Source organism: Oncorhynchus gorbuscha, linkage group LG16, assembly GCF_021184085.1.
Source record: "Oncorhynchus gorbuscha isolate QuinsamMale2020 ecotype Even-year linkage group LG16, OgorEven_v1.0, whole genome shotgun sequence".
Taxonomy (NCBI): Eukaryota; Metazoa; Chordata; class Actinopteri; order Salmoniformes; family Salmonidae; genus Oncorhynchus; species Oncorhynchus gorbuscha.
Window position 1 is genome coordinate 57,545,392 of NC_060188.1, and position 11,824 is coordinate 57,557,215.

General features: G+C 39.3%; 1 protein-coding gene across 1 annotated transcript; it reads right to left on the bottom strand.

The window, feature by feature from the left end:
- Window positions 1-3,806: 3,806 nt before the first annotated feature.
- LOC123999775 (serine/threonine/tyrosine-interacting-like protein 1) lies at window positions 3,807-7,581 on the bottom strand. The gene is made up of 8 exons (XM_046305801.1): window positions 7,469-7,581; window positions 5,554-5,674; window positions 5,341-5,402; window positions 5,088-5,187; window positions 4,469-4,602; window positions 4,176-4,321; window positions 3,938-4,071; window positions 3,807-3,817 (listed from the first exon to the last, which is right to left on the bottom strand). The coding sequence occupies exons 2-8, from the start codon at window positions 5,654-5,656 to the stop codon at window positions 3,807-3,809; spliced, it is 690 nt and encodes a 229-aa protein (XP_046161757.1). The 5' UTR covers window positions 5,657-5,674; window positions 7,469-7,581.
- Between the last annotated feature and the right edge of the window lie 4,243 nt (window positions 7,582-11,824).

Here is an 11,824-nt window from a genome sequence, read left to right on the forward strand (position 1 = left end):
GTGGGCATTCTATGTTGCATGTCTAGTTTGTCTGTTTCTATGTGTTTGTCGTTGTCTCTGATTGGGAACCATATTTAGGTAGTCTGTTTTGTATCGTGGGTTATTGTCTATGTGAAGTTGCCTGTGTCTGCACTCGTTGGTCATAGCGTGATGTTCGTTTTGTTGTCTTTGTTTAACTGTTCGTGTTCTTCCTTCAATAAAAGAATGTATTCTAATCACGCTGCGCTTTGGTCTCCCCTTTACGACGATCGTGACACTTCCATGCATACAGTAACATACAGTAGAAGTTTACATACACTTAGGTTGGAGTCATTAACTTGTTTTTCAACCACTCCACAATTTCTTGTTAACAAACTATAGTTTTGGCAAGTCGGTTAGGACATCTACTTTTTCCAGCAATTGTTTCCAGATTTAGCTTATAATTCACTGTATCACAATTCCAGTGGGTCAGAAGTTTACATACACTCAGTTGACTGTGCCTTTAAACAACTTGGAAAATTCCAGAAAATTGTGTCATGGCTTTAGAAGCTCCTGAAAGGCTAATTAACCATTTTTTTTAGTCCGTTGGAGGTATACATGTGGAGGAATTTCAAGGCCTACCTCCAAACTCAGTGTCTCTTGCTTGACATCATGGGAAAATCAAAAGAAATCAGCCAAGACCTCAGAACGAAATTGTGGACCACAAGTCTGGTTCATTCTAGGGAGCTATTTCCAAATGCCTGAAGGTACCACGTTCGTTTGTACAAGCAATAGTACGCAACTAAACATCATGGGACCACGCAGCCATCATACCGCTCAGGAAGGAGACATGTTCTGTCTCCTAGAGATGAGCGGCTGGGTAGCCTAGTGGTTGGGGCGGCAGGGTAGCCTAGTGGTTAGAGCGTTGGAATAGTAACCGGAAGGTCGCAAGGTACAAATCTGTCGTTCTGCCCCTGAACAGGCAGTTAACCCACTGTTCCTAGGCCGTCATTGAAAATAAGAATTTGTTCTTAACTGACTTGCCTAGTTAAATAAAGGTAAACATTTGAAAAATGAACGTACAAATGTATCTATATCCACAGTGAAACGAGTCATACATCGACACTCAGCAAGAAAGAAGCCACTGCTCAAAAACCGCCATAAAAAAAGCCAGACTACTGTTTGCAACTGCACATGGGGACAAATATCAGACTTTTTGGAGAATGTCCTCTGGTCTGATGAAACAAAAATAAACTGTTTGGCCATAAAGATCATTATGTTTGGAGGAAAAAGGGGATGTTTGCAAGCAGAACAACACCATCCCAATCGTGAATCACGGTGGTGGCAGCATCATGTTGTGGGGGTGCTTTTGTGGGGTTGCTTTGCTGCAGCACTTCACAAAATCGATGGTTCTTGAGGAAGGAAAATTACGTGGATATATTGAAGCAACATCTCAAGACATCAGTAAGGAAGTTAATGCTTGGTTGTAAATGGGTCTTCCAAATGGACAATGACCCCAAGCATACTTCCAAAGTTGTGGCAAAATGGCTTAAGGACAACAAAGTCAAGATATTGGAGTGGCCATCACAAAGCCCTGACCTCAATCCTATAGAAAACTTGTGGGCAGAACTGAAAAAGCGTGTGCGAGCAAGGAGGACTACAAACCTGACTCAGTTACGCCAGCTCTGTCAGGAGGAATGGGCCAAAATTCACCCAACATTTTGTGGGAAGCTTGTGGAAGGCTACCCAAAACGTTTGACCCAAGTTAAACGATTTAAAGGCAATGCTACCAAATACTAATTAAGTGTATGTCAACTTTTTACTAGGATTAAATGTCAGGAATTGTGAAAAACTGAGTTTAAATGTATTTGGCTAAGGTGTATGTAAACTTCCGACTTCAACTGTAGTTACATGATGTAAGGACACCGCGTAAAACTTTGCGCTACACGTGCAACACAGCATTCATAACCTAGCCCACAATGTATGCTGTGTGGATCAAGCTGTCAACACGTGGAGCAGTAATTTGAAAGGGTAAGAACATTTCAGCAAGACAACTCAAAGGCAAAATCCAAGCCAAGATAATGGAATTCATTGCCCCTGACAATCAACTGTTCTCTGTTGTGGGTGATGTTGGCTTTCGCTGACTGGTCGAGCAGTGGGACACACTACCAAGAGCGCTATTTTTCAGATGTTGCCCTACTGGAGTTACACAGTAATAGCGTCACTGCTATTAGCTTCACGACATACATACTATGGAATGCCGTTTGGGCCTTTACGTGTCAAAAAAGATACAGTAGCACTGTCAAAGCTGTGCAAACAAGCAAACACCGGCCATGAACGACGTGTTTACAATACCGCATTGGTAATAAAGCATCATTTGTTCTACCGCAACTTCTGGGGTAGCTAGCTTTAGCTTGGTACCTAGCTAGCGCCAATACAAGCAGCTTGAAAACAATGACCAGTAGAAACTGCAGTCATTTTCATTATTCTTAGCAATGATTTCAGAATCCTTGTTAGTAAGTGTTAGCTATTTTTTTCCCCTGCCCTGCTAGACCTGCCCCAGTCAACTGTAAGTGCTGTTATGGCGAAGTGAAAACTTATAGGGGCAACATCGGCTCAGCAGCAAAGTGGTAGGCCACACAAGCTCACAGAACGGGACCGCTGATTTGTTGGAAAGGTGGCATCCTATGAATGTGCCACATCGAAAGTCACTGAGCTTTTCAGTAAGGCCATTCTCCTGCCAATGTTTGTTTATGGAGATTGCATGGCTGTGTGCTCAATTTTATACACCTGTCAGCAACAGGTGTGGCTGAAATAGCAGAATCCACTAATTTGAAGGGTGTCCACATACTTTTGTATATATACAGTGTATGTATTTTTAGAGCAAGATCATGGTGTGTCCCGTTCTTTTCATTACATTGATTGCATAATCCTGAAAAATTGACACTTGCAAGAAGAAACATTGTCCTTCTATCATTCATCATTCCAATAAAATTCTCAGGACCTATCATTCCAGAATATCAGCAGGGCAAACGTATCAATGTGTATGTGTTTTTAGATGATCCCTGAATCTTCAGAAAGTATGGTATTACAATACATACGGTAAGTGAATATCTGACAATGAAATTGTGATCAGTAAGCCTCACCAGCAATTGCCTGACAAGCGATGCTTGCATGCTGGTTCTTAGTACTACATAAGTGTGTATGTGTGTGTGTGTGTGTAAGAGCATACTTCAAATATTTGTCAGAAGAAGTTGGTGCTCAGTGCATACAAATGTTATCAACCACCCAAGAAGGCCGATATAAAGAAGGTAGACAACTTCATGACAAAAATATCCATGTATTTTTTTTTTCAGTCGATAGTTATAGTCCCAGTGAATTACAGGGCTCTTCTAGACTCATTGAAATGAACGATTATCCATTATCTCAATAGCGGGGCTCTGCAATATCAGTGATTCTTCTACCCAGTGTGTGCAGCTCCCAGTCTGACAGCTGTTGTACAAACCCTCGGTTTGGCCTCATGTTCGTTTTACATTGCAGGACATGCTCCCAGACCTCCTTCAGTGAGAAAAAGTGCCATCGATATCATAATGAAGTGGGAGGAATAACAGAAGAATTAGCAGCTCACCAAATTCAGCAACAAAATCTTATACAGTAAACACACAGTATTTTCATTACAAAGCCAGACATTTTTTCAGATTCCAAAAACAGGAACTGGAACAGCCTGAACTTCTTCTATTTCTATTACACATTCCAAAAAAGACCGTAAAGTACATAAACATAACTTGCCCCCAGTGAATATTTCAAGTGGTGCAAAAGAAAAGCCATGGCCGCAGCACTACAGCGGCTTATTCCATGACTTGAAAAGATCAAAACTGCAGATCCAGTGTTGAGACGAGAGGCTAAAAGGGAAACATTTGCAACACTAATAAACATAATAGTAATAAACAAATAGTAACAACAAGTAATAACAAGTAACATCTAAAAAAAGTGGGAAAAAACACATTCAGCTCACCAATAAAAACACAAATCCTCTCAAAACTGGAGTACAGATCAGCCTCCACTGAATCTGACACATTGATGTGAAGGATGGTGTGGTTTCCTTTTTCAAACCTAATTTCAAAAAGAAAAAAGTTGTATTCAAACATAATATTTTTTTATGAACAATCATCCATAGTACCTGCTACTTGGACATGTAAATATGAGTCCTCACACACATGTGACAACTGTCTTCGGAGACATTGACAAGGGCGCTCAGTTTCAGATCTTTTAGGACATGGGGATTGATGGCCTGCTTGTAATTGCCCATGTAGAGTTGACCTGGCAAGAGCTCCACTGGATAAGGCCTCAAGCTCTCCAATTCCTACAAAGTCACAATAATGAAACAAGACAGCAGCACAATCTATGTAAATCAGCACATTGAAATACTCTTATCACCTGAGTATGTTTTTCTTTTTCTCAACAGGCTTTCACAATATTTAGCAAAGGTTTGACGCAATGGAGGCGTTACCTTTATGGTGTAAAGGATTTTCTGTGTCCTGAAGAAAGGATAAAAGGCTGAGAACCTCTGATAGCCTCCTTTCAGAATCTGGACAGGATAGTGGCTTGATTTTGTCAGGGCCTCAGCGCACTCAATAGCCTCAGCTACAAACACACACACACAGAATAACTACAAACCATTCTTACCCCACTCAGGCTCCCGAGTGGCGCAGCGGTCTAAGGCACTGCATCTCAGTGCTAGAGACATCACTACAGACCCTAGTTTGATTCCAGGCTGTATCACAACTGGCCTTGATTGGGAGTTCCATAGGGCAGTGCACAATTGGCCCAGTATCGTTAGGGTTTGGCCAGGGTAGGCCGTCATTGTAAATAAGAATTTGTTTTTAACTGACTTGCCTAGTTAAATACATTTTTTAAAATTAAATCGCCCTAATGGGATATCATGGATCGAATATTATTGACTGGTTCATTCAATCATTGACAATTCAATCAAAAACAGTTGTCCGGGTTAGGGTTTGGCCAGGGTAGGCCTTCATTATAAATAAGAATTCGTTTTTAACTGACTTTCCTAGTTAAATAAAGGTTAATTAAAAAATTGTCAGTGAACAGACTGGTGATGTTCAGCTCACCTGAACCTTGTAAAGAACTGGTGCTGCTGTCATAAACCACAATATACCTCATACTCTCCACCTCCACGCCTACAGGCATAATGAGTTTGCCTTTAGAGTCCTGTAGAGTAAAACAATGACATCTTACTTATTACACTGCCGAACATTGCAACGTGTATTTCAAAATGGCAAAATAATTGAAGCACAGTATTGTCATCCTAAGGTGGGATAAGCTAGTGTTGTAATGTGTTAATAACTGATTTGACACGCATACCCATTTTGCATTTCTAGCAGTAATGATATGGCTGGCATTGTACTGTCCTTTAGCACGGGCATCTGAGAAAACAGCATAACCATTTGTCCACCAGGCAAGTTTGAGTGTATTATATTGGACTGAATCTTAGAAATAAGTAACGTTTATCAACACAATAGATTTGTTTTCATTGTGTTGAACTGATATGACTGTCTGCCCCTACCTAGCTCTTACCAATCAAACAGAGGAAGTTGAACTCTGCCAATCTGGACAGCCGGGTGTACTGGTTGAGAATGTTGTAAAGCTCAGACGCCTCACAAAAGGTTGTTCCAGCCATTGTAGGAAACCTGACAACCTGAAAATAAAAAGTCGGTGTTTTGAAAACCCTGCATTGGACTACTGTTGGGGAATAATCAGAATTAGGTGGTAACATAGGTAAGATGTTTTATATTCATCATATGTTTGTAAATTACTTCTCAACAGAATGTTATTTTTGTATAATACTGTGGCAGGGTTTGCAGTTATCTGTTCTATGTCAAGACTAAGTTGCATGGGCCGCAGAGAGGGGAGAGGTCAAGGTGTCATCATGTGTAAACATATCTTTTGCTCTTTTGCTCCACTGTGTCTGTGTGCCAGTCACTCCCTACTTTTCCCATCGGGGAGAGGAGGATGGCAGTGTCTGGAATCATTCTATGCTCCCTCTTATCTTAACCTATAGCCTCACTCTCCTCTCCGTGAGCTTGTCCAGGATTGGTTGTATTTAGAATTGGTTGTATCTAAATGACAATTTGATATATATGCCTGTTGATATGGAGGATTGGTTTATGGTTCTGGGTTTGAGTAAGGAGACAAAGCTGAACGATATATTATGTCTATGCTGTCTGACTATGTGTGTTCTTTGCTATTAAAGGATCTCAGTTGCAATGTAGAGGGGGGCTCTCAGATAATTCATTGATAGACACTGAATTGATCTGATAGTCACAGGGTTGTGATAGAGCTCATATAATTAAAGATGGACTTTGATAACAAACTGACTTGTGTTGTGGTTTGCGCTCATGATTTGGTAAATAGAGGACATTTCCACGTCACTACATAGTTACTAGCTAGTTAGCTAACATTAGCTCGTTCACCTCATGCTTCAAATACTAATTTGTGAAGAATATACAGATTTGTTTTCGCCGAACATCAACATATTTCTGCAGCTAGTTAGTCGAGTTTGCAAACGAACATCAGAAATCGTAGAGAACCCTGGTTAGCACAAAAAATACTGAGCCTAATGTTTGTCTCTGCCATATATGAATTAGGAACTAGAATACTAGAATGGCCATGAACAATTTTATGACAGGGTGAAGGTCATCCATTTTGGTCAGGGAGTTGGTCAACTAGTGCTGTGATAAGATATTGTGTAAAATAATGAATTTGAATGATTGATCTGCACTGTATGTTTGTTAGCTAGCTAGCCAGACAGTTTTAGAGGGATTAAATGATTCAATAAATTTTTCTAATTAACTGCCAATATGCCAACATTCCAATCAAACAATGCAGCCACACAGCCATTCACTGGCTGTAATCAGTTGACTATAGGATTTAGATACAAGTTGTATATGCAACAAGTATTGATATTGTATCATATAAAAGCACTCACAGCTTTCCAATACATATTTTTTCAAAATGAACGTTCGAAACAATATTGTGACTAAACATACAACCCATGACAATAAACTCACAGATTTCTAAGAAAACAAAAATGCAGACATTTATGGTATGTTTACATATATTTTAGATGCTATTTATAAATAAAATAGTTATAAAACCCCTATAAACTGTATTTATAGTTATATGACAATATTTTAGATTGACAATTTATGATGCATCACATGCCTTACTTTTATTTTCCTGTATAAATATAATCAGGATTATGTATCTACTGCCAATCATTCCAATTAGACTACTTTGGATTTTCCCTGACCATCGCAATATGACTCCCATTTGTACCCCATTCTGGAACTTTGAAGGTTTATGACATAGCCCATCTAGTAATTTAATAAGATATCGTATGGTTTCTGCTAACAACACATGCTTGACTAACTAATTCACTGATGTTGCTAGTAAAAACCTGCAGGTAGTTAGGGTTAGGGCAAAATATTACCTGGTTAAAATGAAAATGACAAAATGAAGTTTTCCACTCAAGGTAACGATCCAAAGGCGCTTAGCTTCAACATTTCTGTAACATATCTGAGCAAAACACACGTAATATGAAGGAAATGTTTGTTTATGTTTTGTTGCTCGGTAACACAATAACGGGCATTGCGGTTGGCTGTACAGTACTAATCTGTGATTGGACATTCTATCTATGTTGTTGGGATGTGTTCAGGTGCGTTCCTAAATTCACTGCCTATGTTTACAATTTCAGAAAAATCGCACTATGACCATTTTACTCGCCCTAGCAGAGCTGGTTAGAGTGTTTTCATGTTATCCAGAGCATTGGTGGCTGTAACCATGCTGTTGGCAACAATTTAATTACCCCTTTTGCCGACGTTTACTGAAACCGGCCGTATTCAACGGGTGTTGAGCGTTCGTAAATTCATCAGTTATTATATTCTGCGCTCTCGCACACTCAGACGAGAGCGCTCAGAAATCGGAGCGGATTGTCAGAGGGAATTTACAAACGCAATCCGTATTCAGTAGCCTATCCACGTACGTCTTCATCCAGCTGTTTGTAATACGTTTCCTGATTTGTTGAAGCGAATTTATTACTATATTTTGAAAATCCTTGCTTGTTTTTATGAGCAAAGATTGTACACATATATTTTGTATTCTCTAGTTTGAATACGGTTTTATGGCTGGATCATGGGTATGTAACGTCAGATATAAATGTCATTAACGTTCATTTGCGTGAATAGCCAAAAAATATGAGACATCTGGATTAAACTACCGCCACGAATAACGTTAGCTAGCATTATGTGTTGCAAAAGCTCTGCTGGCAGCAAAACTAATTTGTATAGCTATGCATTCGTTTGGCTGATGAAGCAGAATGTGTTGACAGTTTATATTGATTCTTTAAAACAGTTTTGTAGATGTAGGTATAAAAAAAGCAGTTAGTCCAGCCTGCTTGTAACCGACTAAACTCCACGATTTACGATGGAGTTGAGCTGTGACTAGTGTGGGCGCACTGGAGCGCCGACGTCACATAAAATCAACAATGTTGTGTGTAATTGCGGGCTATTCTTTGGGTGCTGAACCATGTAGTTTTTAATAAAAACGGAATTGTATGTGACGTCGGAGCTATTGTCTGTCCACACTAGTCGCCAATCAACTGCATCGCAAATCGTGGAGTTGAGTTTAATCGGCTAGCCTGTTTAAAAATATTTTTAAAACATTATATATATATATATATATATATATATATATATATATATATATATATATATATATATATATATATATATATATATATATATAGATAGATAACTATTTTATATAACTAGGCAAGTCTGTTTGTAGTTGTTAGGTTAGCGAGTTGTGGTTACAATTAAGATACTCAATTATTGGACCTAGGTTATAGGCTGCCTAAAGAAAACATAGCTTGTAAAATTAGATCTTGCCCAAATACCATGGCAGCCAAAACATTAAAAGTGTGTGTGTTGCACCCACAACATTACAAGTGTGTGTGAATTTAAGTTTGGTGTGTAAAATATACTGAACAAAAATATAAATGCAACAATTAACGATTTTACCGAGTTACAGTTCAAATAGGGAAATCTGTCAATTTAAATTAATTCATTAGGCCCTAATCTATGGATTTCACATGACTGGGCAGGGGCACAGCCAAGTGTAGACCTGGGAGAGCATAGGCCCACCCACTTGCGAGCCAGGCCCAGCCAATCAGAATTATTTTTTTCCCCCACAAAAGAGCTTTAAGTCGGAAGTTTACATACACTTAGGTTGGAGTCATTTAAAACTCGTTTTTCAACCACTCCACAAATTTCTTAGAGGTTAACAAACTATAGTTTTAGCAAGTTGGTTAGGACATGTACTTTATGCATGACACAGGTTATTTTTCCAACAATTGTTTACAGACAGATTATTTAACTTATAATTCACTGTATTACAATTCCAGTGGGTCAGAAGTTTACATACACTAAATTGACTGTGCCTTTTAACAGCTTGGAAAATTCCAGAAAATTGTCATAGCTTTAGAGGCTACTGATAGGCTAATTGACATAATTTGAGTCAATTTGAGGTGATCCTGTGGATGTATTTCAAGGCCTACCTTCAAACTCGGTGCCTCCTTGCTTGACATCATGGGAAAATCAAAAGAAATCAGCCAAGACCTCAGAATTTTTTTTGTATACCTCCAGAAGTCTGGTTCATCCTTGGGAGCAATTTCCAAGGTACAACGTTCATCTATACAAACAATTGTACGCAAGTATAAACACCATGGGACCACGCAGCCATCATACCGCTCAGGAAGGAGACACATTCTGTCTCCTAGAGATGAATGTACTTTGGTGCAGTAAAATAAGTCCTATATCGACATAACCTGAAAGGCAGAAGGAAGAAGCCACTGCCCCAAAATCATCATAAAAAAGCCAGACTACGGTTTGCAACTGCACATGGGTACAAAGATCGTACTTTTTTGAGAAATGTCTGGTCTGATGAAACAAAAATAGAACTGTTTGGCCATGATGACTATCATTATGTTTTGGAGGGAAAAGGGGGAGGCTAGCAAGCCGAAGAACACCATCCCAACCGTGAATCACGGGGGTGGCAGCATCATGTTGTGGGGGTGCTTTGCTGCAGGAGGGACTGGTGCACTTCACAAAATAAATGGCATCATGAGGTAGGGAAATTATGTGGATATATTGAAGCAACATCTCAAGACATCAGTCAGGAAGTTAAAGCTTGATCGCAAATGGGTCTTCCAAATAGACAGTGACCCCAAACATACTTCCAGAGTTGTGGCAAAATGGCTTAAGGACAACAAAGTCAAGGTATTGGAGTAGCCACCACAAAGCCCTGACCTCAATCCCATAGAAAATTTGTGGGCAGACCTGAAAATGCATGTGCGAGCAAGGAGGCCTACAAACCTGACTCGGTTACACCAGCTCTGTCAGGAGGAATGGGCCAAAATTCACCCAACTTATTGTGGGAACCTTGTGGAAGGCTACCTGAAATGTTTGACCCAAATTAAACAATTTAAAGGCAATGCTACCAAATTCTAATTGAGTGTATGTAAGCTTCTGACCCAATGGGAATGTGATGAAAGAAATAAAAGCTGAAATAAATCATTCTCTCTACTATTATTCTGACATTTCACATTCTTAAAATAAAGTGGTGATCCTAACTGACCTAAGACAGAGAATTTTTACTGGGATTAAATGTCAGGAATTGTGAAAAACTGAGTTTAAATGTATTTGGCTAAGGTATATGTAAACTTCCGACCTCAACTGGACCTACTCATTCCAGGGTTTTTCTTTATTTTTACTATTTTCTACATTGCACAATAATAGTGAAGACAATTATTAAATAACACATAGAATAATATAGTAACCAAAAAAGTGTTAGACAAATTAAAATATATTTGGGATTCTTCAAAGTAGCCATCCTTTGCCTCGATGACAGCTTTGTACACTCTTGGTGTTCTCTCAACCAGCTTCACCTGGAATGCTTTTCCAACAGTCTTGAAGGAGTTCCCGCATATGCTGAGCACTTGTTGGCTGCTTTTCCTTCACTCTGCGGTCCAACTTATCCCAAACAATCTCAATTGAGTTGAGGTCTGGTGATTGTGGAAGCCAGGTCATCACTCTCCTTCTTGGTCAAATAGCCATTACACAGCCTGGAAGTGTGTTGGGTCATTGTCCTGTTGAAAAACAAATGATAATGACACTAAGCGCAAACCAGATGGGATGGCGTATTGCTGCAGAATTCTGTGGTAGCCATGCTGGTTGCGTGCCTTGAATTCTAAATAAATCACAGACAGTGTCACCAGCAGAGCACCATCACACCACCTCTATGCTTCACGGTGGGAACCACACATGCAGAGATCATCCGTTCATCTACTCTGCGTCTCACAAAGACACAGCGGTTGGAACCAAAAATCTCAAATTTGGAGTCAACAGACGAAAAGACAGATTTCCACCTGTCTAATGTCCATTACTCGTGTTTAACTTTTAACAAGGCACACATGTTAATTGAAATGCATTCCAAGGAACTGCCTCATGATGCTGGTTGAGAGAATGCTAAGAGTATGCAAAGCTGTCATCAAGGAAAAGGGTGACTACTTCAAAGAATTTGTTTAACACTTTTTGGGGGGTTACTACATGACACCATATGTGTTATTTCATAGTTTTTATGTCTTCACTATATTTGTACAATGTAGAAAATAGTAAAAATAATAATAAAACCTTCATGAGTAGGTGTGTCCAAACGTTTGACTGGTACTGTATATATATATAATGTATTCCTGCAAACACATGCTTTTAAATAAATTGTTGTTAACTCA